The sequence below is a fragment of the Cucurbita maxima genome, unplaced genomic scaffold, assembly GCF_002738345.1.
Source record: "Cucurbita maxima cultivar Rimu unplaced genomic scaffold, Cmax_1.0 Cma_Scf00014, whole genome shotgun sequence".
NCBI lineage: Eukaryota > Viridiplantae > Streptophyta > Magnoliopsida > Cucurbitales > Cucurbitaceae > Cucurbita > Cucurbita maxima.
The window spans coordinates 5,066,773-5,083,885 of NW_019272030.1; the positions used below are offsets into that span (position 1 = coordinate 5,066,773).

The 17,113-nt window shown below is 35.2% G+C and overlaps 2 protein-coding genes across 2 annotated transcripts; both read right to left on the reverse strand.

Annotated features, from left to right (window-relative positions):
* Nucleotides 1-116: 116 nt before the first annotated feature.
* LOC111489011 (phospholipase SGR2) lies at nt 117-12,185 on the reverse strand. Its single transcript, XM_023137006.1, has 21 exons — nt 11,425-12,185; nt 10,945-11,045; nt 9,051-9,245; nt 8,237-8,392; nt 7,877-7,948; nt 7,630-7,782; nt 6,932-6,982; nt 5,913-6,083; nt 5,658-5,807; nt 4,747-4,812; nt 4,133-4,639; nt 3,890-3,968; nt 3,684-3,805; nt 3,467-3,539; nt 3,019-3,121; nt 2,493-2,586; nt 2,352-2,414; nt 1,823-1,871; nt 1,478-1,581; nt 895-941; nt 117-653 (listed from the first exon to the last, which is right to left on the reverse strand). Exons 1-21 carry the CDS (start codon nt 11,666-11,668, stop codon nt 425-427), a joined length of 2,829 nt encoding a protein of 942 aa, XP_022992774.1. The 5' UTR covers nt 11,669-12,185; the 3' UTR covers nt 117-424.
* Nucleotides 12,186-12,652: 467 nt separating this feature from the next.
* On the reverse strand, nt 12,653-17,034 carry LOC111489449 (tubulin-folding cofactor E). The gene is made up of 15 exons (XM_023137666.1): nt 16,636-17,034; nt 16,279-16,449; nt 15,873-15,919; nt 15,173-15,319; nt 15,002-15,076; nt 14,635-14,747; nt 14,388-14,527; nt 14,235-14,296; nt 13,973-14,080; nt 13,852-13,886; nt 13,518-13,583; nt 13,345-13,436; nt 13,181-13,257; nt 13,030-13,107; nt 12,653-12,959 (listed from the first exon to the last, which is right to left on the reverse strand). Exons 1-15 carry the CDS (start codon nt 16,943-16,945, stop codon nt 12,861-12,863), a joined length of 1,620 nt encoding a protein of 539 aa, XP_022993434.1. The 5' UTR covers nt 16,946-17,034; the 3' UTR covers nt 12,653-12,860.
* Nucleotides 17,035-17,113: the final 79 nt, after the last annotated feature.

Below are 17,113 nucleotides of genomic sequence, written 5' to 3' on the forward strand. Positions count from 1 at the left end.
TTGCAGAGAATTATTAATGAACTCATAATTATAAAATACTATGTTTATTATGTTTTATCTGTCTGCCTGCGTTCTTACACTTGCAGAGAATGCAGCAGTTTAGCCTCACAAGTTCATTACATCTAATCATCTCACAGCAAGAGGTATACTAAAAAATTTACAGGTATTAATTTACAATTTACATTTAATCTGAAATATTACGTCCTCGTTTTGTTTTCTTTTCCTTTATATGTACATGGAAAGAAAAGAAAAACCACAAGTCTCTCCCCATTTTTGAAGGTGGGAATTTGCATACTCATTAACATAACAGTCCCGGCCGTCCAACCTTCGGCATCAAAATTCACTAAACCTTAGAACTAGTAGTAGCTGTACCTAGGCTAGGCCACAGAGAAGATGATGCTATAGTCTTCGTTGCACTTGATGTCTATCGTTGATTTTTCATCATTTTCTTCACTTTCCTTGAGAAGCTCCTTACCACAGCCTCGTCGGAAAATGTTAATGAAAGCTCCTCTTCAATACTCTCTCTTTGATTGTACCAGCAATCTTTTGAATCGGGTTCAGTATATTCTGGGGGCGTATCGGGATCTTCAGGTATATCCCGATACAAGTGTTTCAATATGAAAAGAGCAGTGTCATGATCCCTCCAGTAGTTTCTGCATGCCAAAAATCAAACCACTTAGATCGAGCAACAGCTATTTAACAATACACCTCCACTCAAAACTATTACATTTACCAAGACAGTTACCTACACAGCAATGCAGTTGCAGAACTCAAATTTTTTTGGCAATATATGGAAAAGAACACAGTTTTTCAGGGAAAATATTGCTTAATACATGGAGGAATAGAGGGAAGGGAACGTTATTTCTACTGGATTTAAGTATACATGAAACTCACGTATGGGATTTAATGGCTTGCAGATATGGATGCTCAAAAGTTTTGTCCTGCAAGTCAACGAGCTTTAATTAAAGAGAAATCAGCAGAGGAATTATTCTCACATAATCATTGACAACGATGTCAGGCAAACAATTCAAGCTGGGAATATATATATTATTTCATAGAGCAAATGAAAGGATAAACAACCGGACAATAAGATAAAAAAAGTATAAAGACGAAACCTTTGGTAATAGATCACAAAAAGACTTGATGGACTACAAAAACCGTTTTCACCCTTAAAAGGTAATTTGGATAAAAAGCATCTCGGGAGGCCTAAAGACGTTAGGTTGCTCCGGTTTTGGCCAATTACAATTCATTAACTATTGCAAAAAACTTCAAGTTGTGATACCTAAGGTAGCTCCACCATGCATCTATAGTATACTTTGTCATAGTACTTTCTTCTTAAAATTTTGGTTTCTCATCCAAAGACTAACAAAGGTATAAACTACCAACTTTTGAATCATGCATTTACATGATAACAAGCAACGGATTTTAGACAGGAAAATTCAGCATCTTGATATCATACGGTAAAAGGAGCACATACTTGAAGCATGTGATCAACCCGCCCTCCTTCACTTCCTGTCAATCTTTCCATCATTGCAACACCATAAGACTTCAGTTCTCCTCCTTGAAAATCCTCAGCTCCTTCTACAATAGGTGCACAAATATGAAAGAGAGAGAATGAGATTTCATTTTATTTATTTATAAACAAGCATGAGAAGAGGGAAGAGGGAGGAGGACGTTCTAAAAGATGGTGCGTAGTTTTTTGAAAAAAGATAATGAGATCGAAAAAATACGGCTCATAGTTATCCTACAGATCCTGCTAGCCACTAGTGAGTAACAATGTACAAAATTAGAGCAGACGCCGCTTTAGAAGCTGATATAATACCTTCTACACCATCTGCTTTTCTAGACTGGCAAATTGTGAGTACTTTAACCTGTCAAATAATGTACATCAGAACCGTCAGCAATTCCTTACATTAACCCAATACCAAACATATACCTTTCAGAAGGAAGATAATTGTTTTTTGTTCAACAAAGCTCACAAAGATCCAAAACCAAACTCAAGTTAAGTTAAGTTCGATAATAATCACAATTGTAAATGCTAGCACTCAATTTAAGGGTTGTTTATGTTCTTAGAATGCAATTTAACGGGCAAAGCACTTGGGAGGTAATTCCAAGTACAACTTTAAGAATAATAGAAGCAAAGTAATTAAAATAATCTCAGAGGACATAATGTGGTGAAATCAAATGGTGTACTAGTGACTCGTATGGTATGATGAAAGGATTTAAGAAAAGTGATTTGGAAGGTTTAAAAGGAAAAATGATTTGCAAAGAAAGGTTTGAAAAGAAAAATAAAAAAACCAAAGTCAAGCATGAGAAGAAGACGAAATCTTAGAAAGTCTAGAACAACCCACCCCCAGAGTGTGTAGATTGTCCTTCATTGCCTGAGAACGAAGAGCCAAGTTATCAGTAAATTCCTGCATAACATACAGCAAAACCTATCAGAATCCCAAAACAATATCAATTCACAATATCAATGTAATGAAGATATTTACCCGAAATCCAATATGCAACCTCCTTCCACCTCTATGGAATGGTATAATAACAGGTCGTTCAAGCATGTACTCCTTGCAAACAAGTGGCTCTACTCTGTATAATTTTTTTATAAAAAAAAAAAAACTTTCATTAAACATTCTCCATAACGTAGACTGACTACCATATCAAGAACAAAAATAGAAAACAGACAGCGATTATAGATAAAAGAAAATCACAACATTTTATTCTGTTTTAAAGGGACAGAATTCCAACTGTAAAAATTATGAACGAACTCAGATACACAACAAATAAATGCTCTAGGCAAGCTTGCATGGCCAAAAAGCCAAAACAGTGTCTTCTTCAAGTCGATAAATAAAAAATGAGGGTGTCCAACAAAAAGCGCATGTGGGTCAAAGAAAAGAAAAGATGATGATCAAATAACAGACAGTAAATCACAAGGTGGCTGTTATAAAAATGAATCGAGCACTTAGAATGTTCTAATATGCGTTCTCTATTTGCGCAATACAAAAGGTCACTTTGAAAGACCTGTATGCAACCGGATCAAATGGATGAAAAATGTTAAACATTTGACGGCAAGCTGGCATTTCTTCTTTTATATTTTCTTCACCCCAATATTCTTGCCCTTTTCCTGAAGTCCAACAAATAAGTTTTTAGAAACGTCAAAATCATTTAGCGTATAAACCTAACTCTAGGAGTGCAACTGAATAACTCCAGATTCAGAAAGAACATATTGAATATCAATAACAAAATAAATAGAAACTTGTTAGTTTAATACCAAAAAGAAAAGTCCCCAAATTATCTTCAATGCAAAATCAATTTTCACATAAAAATTGATCTTGCATTGCATAAATTTGGAGACTCTTCTTTGCTGGGAGTTGAATACGTTGAAGAGTTATTCCTGCTCATTATATCCATAAGAAGTTGTTTCAAGTTATATATATATGTAGCTAGCATGTCACAGATGTGTGCTTACCAATTCCAATACGGATATTACGAAGTGCAAGAAAAACGCCAAGAGGAGATCCAACAGCAAAAAATGTATCAACCTAATTAGAGAAAAAAAATTGTACATAAAAAAGTTGGGGCAAACCAGTGTTCCCTAAGGTTCAACAAGAAAATAAAATAATGCACATATATATTGGAATATGTCAAAAGAATTTCTCTTCTCAATCCCACTCCTCCCATCGTACCTTAAATGCAAGCTTTTTGTACTTTATCTGAGGAGTAAAACTCATTGAATCATCATCTTGATCGGGAGGCAACTCTTCTAACATGGGTTCCTTGGGCATACCTATTAAACTTTTCTTATTTCCTGATAATGTTTCAAAGACCAAAAATATCATGGGTACAATTTCTTCCCATAAGTAAACAAAGAAGTGAAACAATTAGGAGGCACCTTCATTCAATACTCCATCTGTATCCCTATTAGCAGACATCAATTCAAGTTCTGCCAATTTCTTTTTAAGATAATCAACCTGACAAATGAGAAGTTCAAATAACACATACTATAATAAATGGAGACTGTACACTGAAAGCATACAAGAATAAGTAAAACAAGACATATATGTGCAAGTGAAAGCATACAAAAATAAATAAACCATGACATATGTATGTGTGAAATAATGCTGAGCCTACTGACCTCTTCTTTCAGGGATTTGATTATTTCCTCTTCATCTTTTGAATTCTCAAATTGTAGTTCACCAATTCTATTTAGACTGGGAACCTCTAAGTCGCAATTTTCATTTTTATTTAACTCCTCCAGCTCATCACTTGTTTGAGGAAGCCTTTTGCTGGAATCGTAATCAGCTTCCCCACAAGCATTTTCATGTTTAATAATGAGATCAGATGAATGCGATGGCACAGGATCCACAACTATTGAAGGATCTTCCAAATGCATATTTCTCTCACCATTCTCTTTAGCAAGTTGTACAATGTCTGCACATCCATAAACTGCAGTAGAACAATTATTCTCCGTATTGCAAGAAGAGTTCTGTGCAGAGGATTGATCATGCACCCCCGAGAACCCTTCACTTCTAGCATGTTCCCCATACAACCAATCCATTGGAAAAGGAGATGACAGATTCTTCTGGTGGCAGAGGATATCATATGAAAGGACACTTCCCAAAGAATGTCCATATATGGAAACCTAATTAATAATACAAAATACATAAAAATACCCAATTTGTATAATCTATTTTAACAGAAGTTAATAGTAAGGAAAAAAAAAAAAAAAAAAAACTTTAAGCCACATACCTTTCCATCATATCCTGGATTCCTTCTAAGAAATTTCATATAAAGTCGGTTTAATTGGTTAGATACCTGAAGAGAAATGTAAATACCCGTTTAGTCCTCTAGAGCAAAGTAATGTTTGAAGAGCTTATATCATGAAAATCTGTCAGTGCTACATAACCAGTATTATATCATTTGTAAACATGATGCCTCATAATCGAGTGTCATTCACAAGAAGGTTTCTTGTAGTCACTGCATTTATTGGATTATTTAAAGCTGGAAAGAGCTTATGTAATGGTTTTTTCCTGGCAAGGGAGTTCCCCTTGGCCTACAAGTTATATTTTCTTTTTAATTTTTATAATCTCCCCAGTTTCTTATCATAAATATATATCTCACTACTAAATCGACAAGGTTCTAAAATCTTGAATCAGCAATAACCAAAACACCCTAGCAAGTTCCAAGAAGAGTTCATTGCTTATAAGGCAAAAAAAAAATATATATTTTCCTTCCGCTAACAAAAGTTGATTCACATTCAGTAAATGTGGAAGACGAAACCTTATTAAATCCCAACTAATCTTGGTGACTGGTCATAATTCCATAGAGCCATGTACTGAGATTGAGAGTTTGGCGAATAATTAGCCATGTAATGAGATTGCAACTCTTTTTAGCATCACCCTTCTTTATAACATGGCGGCTATAGATTTCATTAAGGCTAGTACATTAGTGCATGATAAGAGGGCAAAGTTCAAAAGGCAGGTATAGGTGTCACCCTTCTTTGATGATATGTATCGGTTGCATAAAATTATATACTGTCATGAAAGAACGAAACTAACAAATCATTATGTCAGTTAACCCATCAACAAAGAACTATGAAGAACAAGTATAGATAAAATGAAAACATTGGACAGCAGCAATCTAAACAAAGCATGCACTACCGAGTTGATGATATCTTGACAATATATGGGACTCATGTAATATAAAACATCATGAGCTGTCGCACCCAACATGACACGCAAACCCTTCACTCCATCTAAAGTAATTTTTTCAACAGCAGCCTCACCACTAAGCTTCAGACCCTTCCTCCACTAAAACAAAAAAACAAAAAAGTTAAATGGAAATGGCATAATAATAGGGATCAACAAGGTGAAATATAAAATATGCCAGGAAGCAAAGAAGGGTTTCTTGGCTACCTGGCATGGGATAAAGAGGACTCTTTGAGTGCTACGTTGGTGTAAAGTGAGGTGCCGCTCTCCAAGACTAGATGTAATATGCCGAAAGTTCCCAACATCATCAACTAGATTAGATTTCTCCAACCTTTGACCAATACCATGAACCATAAACACAAGGTGTCGAACAGGAACCTAAAGCAACAACCTCAGATGAATGATGTGGCTTCCAAAGTGACATGGTATATGCAGAAAATTTTATAAAATCAAGTTAATTATTAAATTATCAAATAAATACAAAAATGATGAGGGAGTTCAAATCATTAAATTAGATCGAGTAGTTTCACAATTCAGAAATCCATATAGTTTTTTGCATTCACCGAATAAGACAGTTATATATGGTTGTCAAGCAGATTCAAACTTCAAACAAAGGTTCAACACCTTATCCATCTAAATTAGTGAAGAACCATCCAAGCATGTAAAGAAGGGATAAATCCTCAATGCCAGGCCTATATTATCCTTAAAATAGATGAAATTATTTAAGAACAGTCATAAAACATCAGTTGGTTATTTAAAGGGAATACTTAAACTTCAAGCTACTGTTCCAAATCTTATCTTATTATCAAAGAGCTTGAAAACACGTAATATATACTTCTGGGGAAAGGGGGGGTGGTATTATTTACATATTAAGAAACATGATTATCTAAAGTAGTAGTCCAATAACATAATCCAATTCACGATTGAAAATGGATGCAAAGGAGAATCGGAACAAAATCAACTATAATGAAATTTGTAAGAAGAGAACAAAATTTCAACTACCATATTTTACTAAATTATTTTGAAACTAAAATGAAGCGGATTACCGTCCATAGCTTACTAATATTTCAGAAATAATTAATTATAGCTTAATAGGGCATAATAATAAAAGAAAAAATAAATAAATAAACGGTAGGACACAGACATGAAAAAATTGGAATGTCATATCCTAAATTTCTGAGAAGGATATAATCTGGATACATGAAGCTCAATGATAGCAGACGTACCTGTGAACAGTAATCGTCCATTTCTTCTTCCCTCTGCTGACGCAAATCGTCCTTGAAAATTAGAAGAAGAAAAAATGTGAGGAGAGAACAATGATAAAAAAAAGTTCAATAAAACGAAAAAAGAAAGAGAAAATTAATAAATAAAAAAAGAGGATAGAATGCATTTCATTTTCCTCCAATTTGAAGTAAACCTAACCTTTTTTTTCGTCTTCAGAAAGAAACACAATTTCACTTCCGCATCCACCCAATTTTTTATCATTCAATCTAGCAGAAAGTTATTTAGCATTCTTAAGAGGGAATTGATGTACTATTCTATGAGGGCGTCCCATCTTTAATGTTTTTCATGTGCATGGATCAAAGTCAGAAATGTCTTCAATGGAAAACAAAATACACTACAGGCATATAGTGAAAAGAAGCCACATAATTTTCAAGAGAAATTATAAAGAAAAGATGGATAGAGGTTAGAGTTCATTTTAGTGAGCTTCAACATTTCAAGAAAAAGTACCAACGTTTAATGTAAGAATATTAGAGCTCAGGTTTCACTCAAAATGGTAGTTCCCCCCCATATCAAGTAGTATTAAGAATCCGCCAATTACGGTCCTTTCTTATGAATTGAAGTTTTGCATCGGAAGGGGGTGAAATATTAAGACAACGGCAAGGTTATACTAACAGAGCTACGAGACTAAAGAGATACAAACCTGAGTAGGTTTAGGAGAATTAGATGGGGAATAGCCACGCCTTAACTTAATACCATTGCCACCCAAACTAATCACGCTAGAAAAACCAGAAGTATCAACATTCAGCCAAGCCTCCCAAGTATCATCTTCCCCGGTGAAAAGAGCATGAAGTCCCTACATTAGGAATTTCAAGATAAATCAGGAGCCTAAATTTCAAGTAATGATGAGACAACAAAATAAGTCTCCGAACTCCAAATAATTTACATACTGGGGTAGATCCCTGTAAATCAACTCGAGATGCAAAAAGTCCAGATGGCTGAAATGTTCTCCGGTGCCACACCTAGATCAAAAGCATCTTCATCCATAACTTGCTAATTATTAAGACATTTAAAAAAGAAAATTCAAGTTTATAAATGAGAATAAACCAGAAACTAAACAGCAATAAATGAAAACATTTCACATGGAAGCATTTTCTTCTTCATGAAAACTTTGCGGTTCTTTGCATACAAAATTTTCAAACAAGAATTGGGTGATTGGATAAAAATAAAAGAAAATGATATTTTTTTATTTTTTATTTTAATGGAAGGAGAAGAAAAAGAGGAGGTCTCTTAGAGAACAAAAAACAAACCTGACTACGATAGGCAATTTCTAACTGTTCACCAACATCCTCCCGCAGTGGAAGCCAATCAAGTCCTCCTTTACGAGCAAACCAATGACCTCTCATCACACGGCGATTTTCTGCATTCCAATATACAGGAAAACAATGCCTCTTCACTAAATCTACCTGCATACATAGTATGATTTCAGTTGCAAGCATTTGTATATTAAACAGAAAAAAGAAATACTTTCACAACATATTTAACTTTGGATATGATATTTAAAATATATTCTAACACCAAGATTTTAATCAAACAGAAAGCATACATTAAAAGATTACAAAACCCTTAACTTTTGTAACGTTCATATTCTTGATAGAAGAAAAGAAAATATTAATTAAATCCATTTAATCAAAACAAATAGGATCCTGCAGAAAGTAATTATAAAGCGGACCACACTGTTTGAGTCTCTACAATAAATCTATCCAGTAGGCAAACATTAATTAGTGATACGAATATCTCAATTGGTCATGAACTGTTGACATTTAGGAACTCAAGTTTTTCTTAATTCTCCCCTTTTGATAAGCCCATTAACCAGAAGAAATAACATAACTTACATCTTCCAACCTTTGACATTTAAACAAACCTTTGTTTTTGTACAACACATTCCACGAGAAAAACAATAAATGCTTTCCATGCCACAGAAACTACGCCTAAATGTGTTACATTTAGCAACAATTGGATAGAAGAAGGTGCTAGTATAAAACAAGATAGTGCTATAAAAGATGGTGCCAGTATAAAACAAAGAAGAAAATTTCTTTAAATTATAGATTACTTCAAATTGACCTCATAGAGTCCTCCTTTGACAGGGACACCAACTCGCTCTTCTTCGATGTCATACAACTTGACTAATTTAGCGACCTCTGAAGCAGATTCGTTTCTTTGTTTATCAACCTTCAGACTAGAACCAGCTCTTTCTTTTGGCCCTTCACTACATTCTGCATACTCTTTCCACCAAATAGAAAGTAGTTCTTCCTCTCTCTACATTCGAATCCAAGAAATGTAAATAATTTTTAACCATTTTTTTCGATTTACTTCAAAAAATAAGCAGATAAAACAAAAATCATATATAAATAAATAGTTGAGATATGTATATAGAAACACACACACATAGAAACATACATATGAAGAGAAACAATAACTTCTATTAAAATGATGAAAAGTTGCAACCGGAAAGACCCAAATTAGCATATAAAAAGGTACTCCAGTTGGCATAAAAGAGAGATATTACAAACTGATTTTGAGAGAGTATACCAACTTGAAGTGACGATAATCACTAGATCAAAAGGATGCCCTCCTTCCCACGTACGTCATTAAATATCCTACAATTCCTTCCTTAACATAATTCCCATGAATTAGCCAAATAGTGTTTCCAAAAACATTCAGCTATCCTCTTTCAATCTATGTCCATAAAGAATAGGTTCCACCATATCTTTAATTGTAATAAAGCGACCCAACACCAAGTTAAACTTACTAAGAATCTAGTTCCAAAGTTCGAAAGATAAATATCTAGTCCCTTTGAGAAGATTCAATAAAATTGGAACGATACAAAAAAATCTAGTTCCAAAAAGAGTTGGCAAAGGAACAATGAACGAAAAGATAGTGTTGAAGAAAATTGTTCACGTCTTCTCTGTAAGACAAGCAATAGTCAAAACTCATCAAACATTAGTTCTATCAAAGTCTTCAATCCCTTCTAGTAGCCATCAATTTTTATCCACATAAGGTACATATAATGTTGTTGAGGTGATTCACTTCACGAAAGGCCCTATAGTTCATCTTTCTCTCTCTCATTACAATGACTTTGATGTTGAATCTCAAGTTAGCCTAAGAAGTGTGAAAATCTCGTGTAACCAATGGTTACTCACTTTGAAGATATGTAGATAAAAGACTCCCTTTTTTATGCTTTTGAGTAGCTATTTTAAGAAAATGTAGGAGATTCTCTCCTCCCTCTTCGGTGCCTAGTCTTATTGAAGCTTGTGGTCTTGAATTATGAAAAATTTATTCTTCGTCTTCTTAAGGGTTACTTTTTAATCAATTTTCCAAAGAGCCCCTTTTTTTATTTTTGCATTCTCATTTGGCAGTTCGAACTTTGGGGCTTTCGCTCTTTATTTTTATCTCCTCTTTAATTGTTGTGGTGGTTGTTCGAGTTTGATTCGGAGTTGAGCTTTGGTTCGATGAGCCCTTTTTGTTTGTTAGTCATTCTCTTTTGTTTGTAATCATTTTATGATCTCGTCTGTTTTCTAGTTCTATTTTCTTTTTCACTACCCTTGGGAGTTTGTATTGTTTGAACATTTTCCTCTTCATTATACCAATGACAAGTTATTTCTTAAAATTTATAATTTTTATAAGAAAAAATCTCGTTAACTAGATTTGTTGATATGATTGCTAGTTGGAATATTATTCTAATTTTTTAAGCTTATATGCATTTCTCTCTTTCGTTCCCTACCCTTCTTCCTCCTTTTCCTCTTCTTCTCCTCCATAAAGTGGTGGTCCAGTGATGGTCCGAGAAGAACAATAGCATCCAAAAATGAAGTCCATACACATGAAGGTGAGTGGACAGTCAATCTCATGAGTAAAAGACATTGAAGAAGGTAACTCCAAGATAGTTCTCTACGAGCAATTCATGAAATATGGTTGAAAATAAGCATTAATTGAGTACCCAAGAGGTTGAAAAATGCACCTGCAAGAAAGATGCTTCTATTGCGAGAGAGTCCCTCATGCCAAATCGAAGATAGTCACCCTTCCCTACTATTTCAGTCTTAGGAACTGATGCAGCTACCTCTGTCCAAACATAAGCAGCAGAAAGTCATCAAAAGGTTAGAAAGCCCTTTGATTCTAAATCTCCTAGCGAACTCCAATTTTTAACCAGAACATCAACAATATTACAACTTTAATTTTTCAAGTGGACAACATAAACATTATATATACGTATATACAGATTCAGAAGTTTATACGGTAGTCAATGGCCGTATAAATTTTTTGAATTAGTCTTCCTAAAACAGGTTTCTTAGCTTCTTCGGATATGATTCCGAGTCAAAACCTAAAAATTTTGCCCCAATTATTATCATCTTGGTTTTCAAGTATGTTCGTTTCTCGTCAATTATTCACAGGTCGCATTGGAAAACGTACCATTGAAGATGAAGAAAATGAAAGTACTCACCATTACCAAGCAAAGGTACTTTACAGAAATACCAACGGACATCGCCGCCATCGGAAGGACTCCTTGTCTGTGCAAGATACTTCTGCCGACCTACGCAATGCTCGATTACATCCTCCAATTTCGCAATGTTAGATGGCGTGTTTTTTAGAGAATCAGGGGACGCTTCTGGAACGACAGAAGAACCTATAGCTGCCGAAATCAACATGCCATCGTCACCCATATTTTTCGAACTATTTACATCCATTCCGGCCTCTGATACAATAATTTTTGCCTCGGAACCTATCACTAAGAGGTTCCGAAGCAGTTGCAGGACAGGTTAGCTCAGAGGATTGAGCAAGTTATCTTCCGTTTAGAAAATCGTCGACTATGACCCGAATCCAACACCCAGCTGAATACTTCGAGATCCCAGAAACACAAGAGCACATAACGTAACAATTAAGATGAGCAGCACCCCAATTGAAGTACCACGCACGCCACCCTGCAGAGCAATTTTATTCCAACTTAAAAGGAACGGCGAAATAGAGTTTGACTGGCGCGGTTTAAGAATTTGGCTCCACGAAGAACAATGTAAAAGGGCTGGAATTATATGAGACCAAGTCGAGTAACAGATGCCTCCTGGCGAAGATGGGATTCAATAGCCATTGAGCTGATTGCCCTGCGTGTTCGATCCAAAGGGAGCTTCGGCGGGGAAAAGATGGCGGTGGGCTTTGGCTTCTGGAACGGTTAGAGACCGGCGGTGGCAGACGCACTGCAGCGGTGCGGTGGTTACTTGAAAATTGAAATGTTTCTCAATTATTTTTATTCTACAGGTCGTTTGGTTGTTTTATTATTATTATTATTCCTTGGAGTCCAGTCGTTTGGTTCTTGCAAAGGGCAAATTTTCTGGCTCTCCCTGTCGTGGGAATTTAGTTTAAGAATATATTTTTATTATATTGGGGGATCAAAAAAATTAATTTGAGATTTTTTTTGTAAATAGATTTAAAATGGATGTAATTAAAATTTAGCATTTTCATGGTAACTAGAAAAAGAAAAACAACATACACTTTTATTTCTAATTTATTAACAAAAATTACAGTTAAATAAGTAATTTATCTTGAATTAATTCATTGGAATCATTAATTGCTTTAATGAATGACATGTTTATAAAAATTTGAAGAACATTATATATATACACAGTTAATTTAAATATAATGAATTATAGAAACAAAATATGAGGCAGATAGATAGAAATAGAAGATCAGGCAATTCAGTGTTATTTCAGGATTTATTTAAGATGTGAATCTTGGTCAAATGATATATGAACATCCGGTAGAGAACCAACAATTAAAAACATCTTCCAAATCTGGGGAGCAGGAATCATGGGAATGCCAGAAAGTTAAAACCAAAGAAGGAAAAAGGAAAAAAAAATTGAAGAACCTATGGGGGGTTTATTTCCTTCAACTCTCTTCATCCACGAGAATGTTGGATCCATTAGCAACCCCAAGATCCATAAGAGATGCCATATCGTCCTCGAGCTGTATCGGCACGGGGGAATCCTGAGAATGTAAAGTGTGTTCAGTTGCAGCAGGTTAATGAGTTGGGTATCAAGTAATTAGGAGACCAAACCTGTTCTTGAAGATACAACTTTAGCCTCACACATTTTAATTTGAAAAAGCTTTCACAAAGCATCTTTAACTTGCCAACCTAAATATGGAAATGGTCATTTAGAGTGAAGCAGTGAAACAGCATGTTAAAATAAAAAAGCAAGGACAGTAACTGTAGTAGTGAGTGGTAATTTCTTTGTCAATGGTGGCTTCTCCCCGATTGATGCTCCCACGCAATTCAGGGTGATAGCTGGATAAATTTATGAAACAACTATTCAGCGACGATAAGGAAATGTTCTAAAATGTCACATATCTCAAATTCAAGATTCATTCCTACATATGAGGCCAGATGCCAGTTTCTGAGGTCCACCAGCTCCGACCGATACCCTATTATCTTCGATCCCATAAAACCTCTTAAGTTCTTCAAACCTGATGCATAAATATATCAACAAAAATAACGTTCATGGGGCGCAGCACGGGGTAAGTTCAGTTTTAGTTGAATGCAGTTACCTAGGATGTAGCCTTAATGTTTCCTCAGGATTGCTATCCAACTTTGACATAACCATGCGTACGTAGCTGCAAGAAGAATTAAAATCACTGAATAAACGGATACAAATGTTCGAAATTTATAACTTCGAATGAACCACAATTTCCTGAAAGGATTCAAATGTTCTTCATAATAACTTCACATCTTAAACATAGACTATAGACTCCCCCAAAATGTAGCCTACCATCTCACACCCTTACTCCCTCTGGTTATATACATATTACCAATATATCCTTGTTAGTACAAAGAAGGGGAGGAAACTAATAATGCATATAAAATATTGATTGATTTCCACACCGTATTTCAGAGTCTCTTCTTTCACGAGGAGTTACCTAAAAAATATATGAGAAAAAAGTTTTCGGGTTAACGATAATGTAATAATGAGAAAAGAAAAGGACTGCAAATGCTTCCAAACAACCTCACTCCCATTGATTATTTGAACTTTAGACAATCGCGCAATTAAAACATATCTGGGAATCCCACCCCTCATGGGATCAGCTATTGGATTCTCTGATAGCCTGATGTCCTTGAAGGAAAAAGAAATGAATAAATAAAACGATGGAGAGAAGTGAACGATAAAGAAGTTGAAGTTCGAGTCGATAATGTATCTGCCAATGTTATTAGCTTTTTCAATTCAAGAACTATCCCTCGTATTGAAATAATATATATTAAAATCTTACAATCAACTGAGGAAACGAGTTCAAAAAGTCGATAGAGGCCAAATCATCGATGTTGTTGCCTCCTGAAGTACATACAGAAATAGAACAAGTCAGAGAAGTAATTAAAAGAATCTATAAAGAGATCACAATTGTTAAAGAACCTTGATAATGTACCAAGAAAGAGGTTTTGCAAATTTCGGAATGGCAAACAGTCTCCTTGTGATTCAACATCTCCAAATAACTTGTGTAATTCATCCAAGCTAGGATAAAATATACGACTCAATTTGTTGTTATTCAACTGAATCTGCTCCAAGCTGATAGAATAGTCAAAGATTCCACGGAAATACAGTGAAATAAGCGAGGGTTCGACAACAGCCAATTGTCCCAATAGAAGAACAAAATAATAATAAAACAACAATACCTTCTTAATTGACCCAGTTTCAATATTTCGCTCCACTCAGCTATGCAGTTATTTTCCAGATTCAGAAGTCGCAGAAGATTAAATCCTTGGACAATAGGGGATGATGATTCTGGCTGAAAACAAGATCTCAACAGAAATACAGGTTAGTTTTTCGTATTATAGAACTAAGTGACACAATTGTAAACGGATTAATCGACTTTATAAACCCTTCTATTATTTGATTCATTTCTGCAATTCACAAGCATTGAAAGACTAAATTATTTCCCATCAGATGAAATCAATAATCAATGCAATGCAACTGCAACAAGAGACTAAATTATTATGTATTCATCCAACAATTACAAAGTTTAAGGATCTCAATCAGTACCGTTACTGTGCTTATTTTATTTCCCATCAGATGTAGTTCTTCGATTGTTGGCAGAGAATGTTTAAGTGTTTCAACCTATCATATAAAATTAACTCCAAATATAATATGAATATATAAAGGATAAGGAGAAGAAAAAAATATATATATATCTCAACCATACTAACAACTAACCTGCATCCAAGTTATTCCAGTATTGTTTAGAACTAAAATACGAATGTGACTCAATTGAACAGGTCCTGAGATATCACGTGACAATAAGTTGTTCGATAAAATGAGGGCTACAAGAGCTTGTAACTGGTCACAAATGATGCTAATATCCTGCATGAATATATGAAGTTGACAATAAGACAATAATGTTCAGAACTACTAAACTGCCAACAAACAAAGAAATTACAATTTGGAAAACAAAAGAAAGATGCTCGTTCTTTCTTTCTTTCCATCTTTTTTATTTCTTTGATGGGACTAGATCTAAAAAATTGTTCAGCAGGGTATCAGAACTTCCCACAGGGCACGATACAGAACAAACCTCAAAGACATTTACGTTAAGAATTCACTGGTTTGGCCATTGAAAAAAGGCATATATACGTCAAACTGATTGAATTTATACAACCACTTATTAAAAGGCAAAGGACAACCCTCATCTTTCAAGCGAAAAAAGGAACACAATGTGTTCTACCAAGTTTTCACCCTGAAGCAGTAAACAACTGATCAACCTAACATAAACCCAAGTATTTTCTGAAAAAACAACAAAAACTCTATGGTGGAGTCGAAGACTGGTGTTTAAAACCACAGTTAATTGCAAGTTATGACTGTACATTTTCAGTGTGGGTTGCTAAGAGGGTGAACAATAATGGTTTTCTTCAACACGTACCTTCCAATCTGATAGAAAATTTCCAGTAAGGTCAAGCTGCTTTACGTCTGAAATGGAGACATTACAGATGAAACATATATAATCACATTAGAATTATAAATAGCGACAGGACAAAAGATTATCCCGTAAACAGTGATCCTATATCTTTTCTCTCCCAAAATTTTTATTGTTTCTTTACATAAACATTCCAAAGAAAGATCTCGTAAAATTCATCAAAAGAAGCTTGGCATCAACTTTAAAAGGGTGATCATCAATGATCAAATGCTTCAGCTCCAAATGTCTGAGTATGGTCTTTTGCTACGCTGGTTTAATACAATGTTTCTCATATAAACCGCATCTTGAAAATCAGCAATGTATTTGAAGTTAAGAAGACAAATGTAAACTTCACTGAGGTCAAGAAACTTACTTGGCAAGACAGAGCCAATCTGACATGGATTTCCAGGAGAGCTAACACCCATATAAGACAGCGATACACTAGTTAACTCCTCAAAACGACTAAGCTTGTCTTTAATAAGGTCTTTACCCACGAATTGAACAGATACACGCTTGTCACTGGCTGAGAGTACGTACATTTCATCTGCAAGAGAGCAAATGGCAACGCAGGACAACCCATTACCAACAAATTCAGCGCCACCGTTGAATTACATTAAATAGGTTCAAAATAAAATTTGAGTTTAGGCAGTAAGATTAAGTGTACGCTATACCACAATTAGGCAGCCATGTTAGGAGCAACTAGACAGATACTGATAGCGCAGATACATACCCTCTTCTTCTTTGGTAGAGTCGCCTCTATATCTGAGCTCCAACGCTTGGAGAAGCGAAATGCCGAAACTCAGATTCTGGGCCCGAACAAAAGAGCCAGATCGTTCTGACTTTGCCTGGAAATACCGGACCCCGTTGATGGAGCCGTCGTGCTTGCCATTGCTGTCGTCCCAATCCACTCCGATCCAGGTTCCTGAATATCCTTCCAGGGTTCCTACGAAAGCCACTGTTCCGACACGTCGGGGATCACCGACAAAGTGGACTCGCTGGCCCGGCCTGAACTCCAGCTGAAGCTGAATTGAGCCTTGCATCTTTTCTCCTCCGCATGGAGATGGAAGAATGTATGGTAGAATTGGATCATTCGAAATATTAGTTATTCTAAATATTGGATCAAAGAGTTGAGTTTTTTGTTTTTTTTTTATTATTATTGTTGCTGAATAACCTAAAATGAGACCTACACATGACCCATCCCATCAAAA

Coding starts and splice junctions, on each gene's coding strand:
- LOC111489011 (XM_023137006.1), bottom strand. CDS start 11,668: ATGGATGTAAATAGTTCGAAAAATATGGGTGACGATGGCATGTTGATT. Junction 4,813..5,657: donor GTCAAGATATCATCAACTCG/GTAGTGCATGCT, acceptor ATTTCTCTTCAG/GTATCTAACCAATTAAACCG. Junction 3,806..3,889: donor AGATGGAGTATTGAATGAAG/GTGCCTCCTAAT, acceptor AAACATTATCAG/GAAATAAGAAAAGTTTAATA.
- LOC111489449 (XM_023137666.1), bottom strand. CDS start 16,945: ATGCAAGGCTCAATTCAGCTTCAGCTGGAGTTCAGGCCGGGCCAGCGA. Junction 14,528..14,634: donor AAACTGGGTCAATTAAGAAG/GTATTGTTGTTT, acceptor CTATTCTATCAG/CTTGGAGCAGATTCAGTTGA. Junction 14,081..14,234: donor ACTCGTTTCCTCAGTTGATT/GTAAGATTTTAA, acceptor TTTTCCTTCAAG/GACATCAGGCTATCAGAGAA.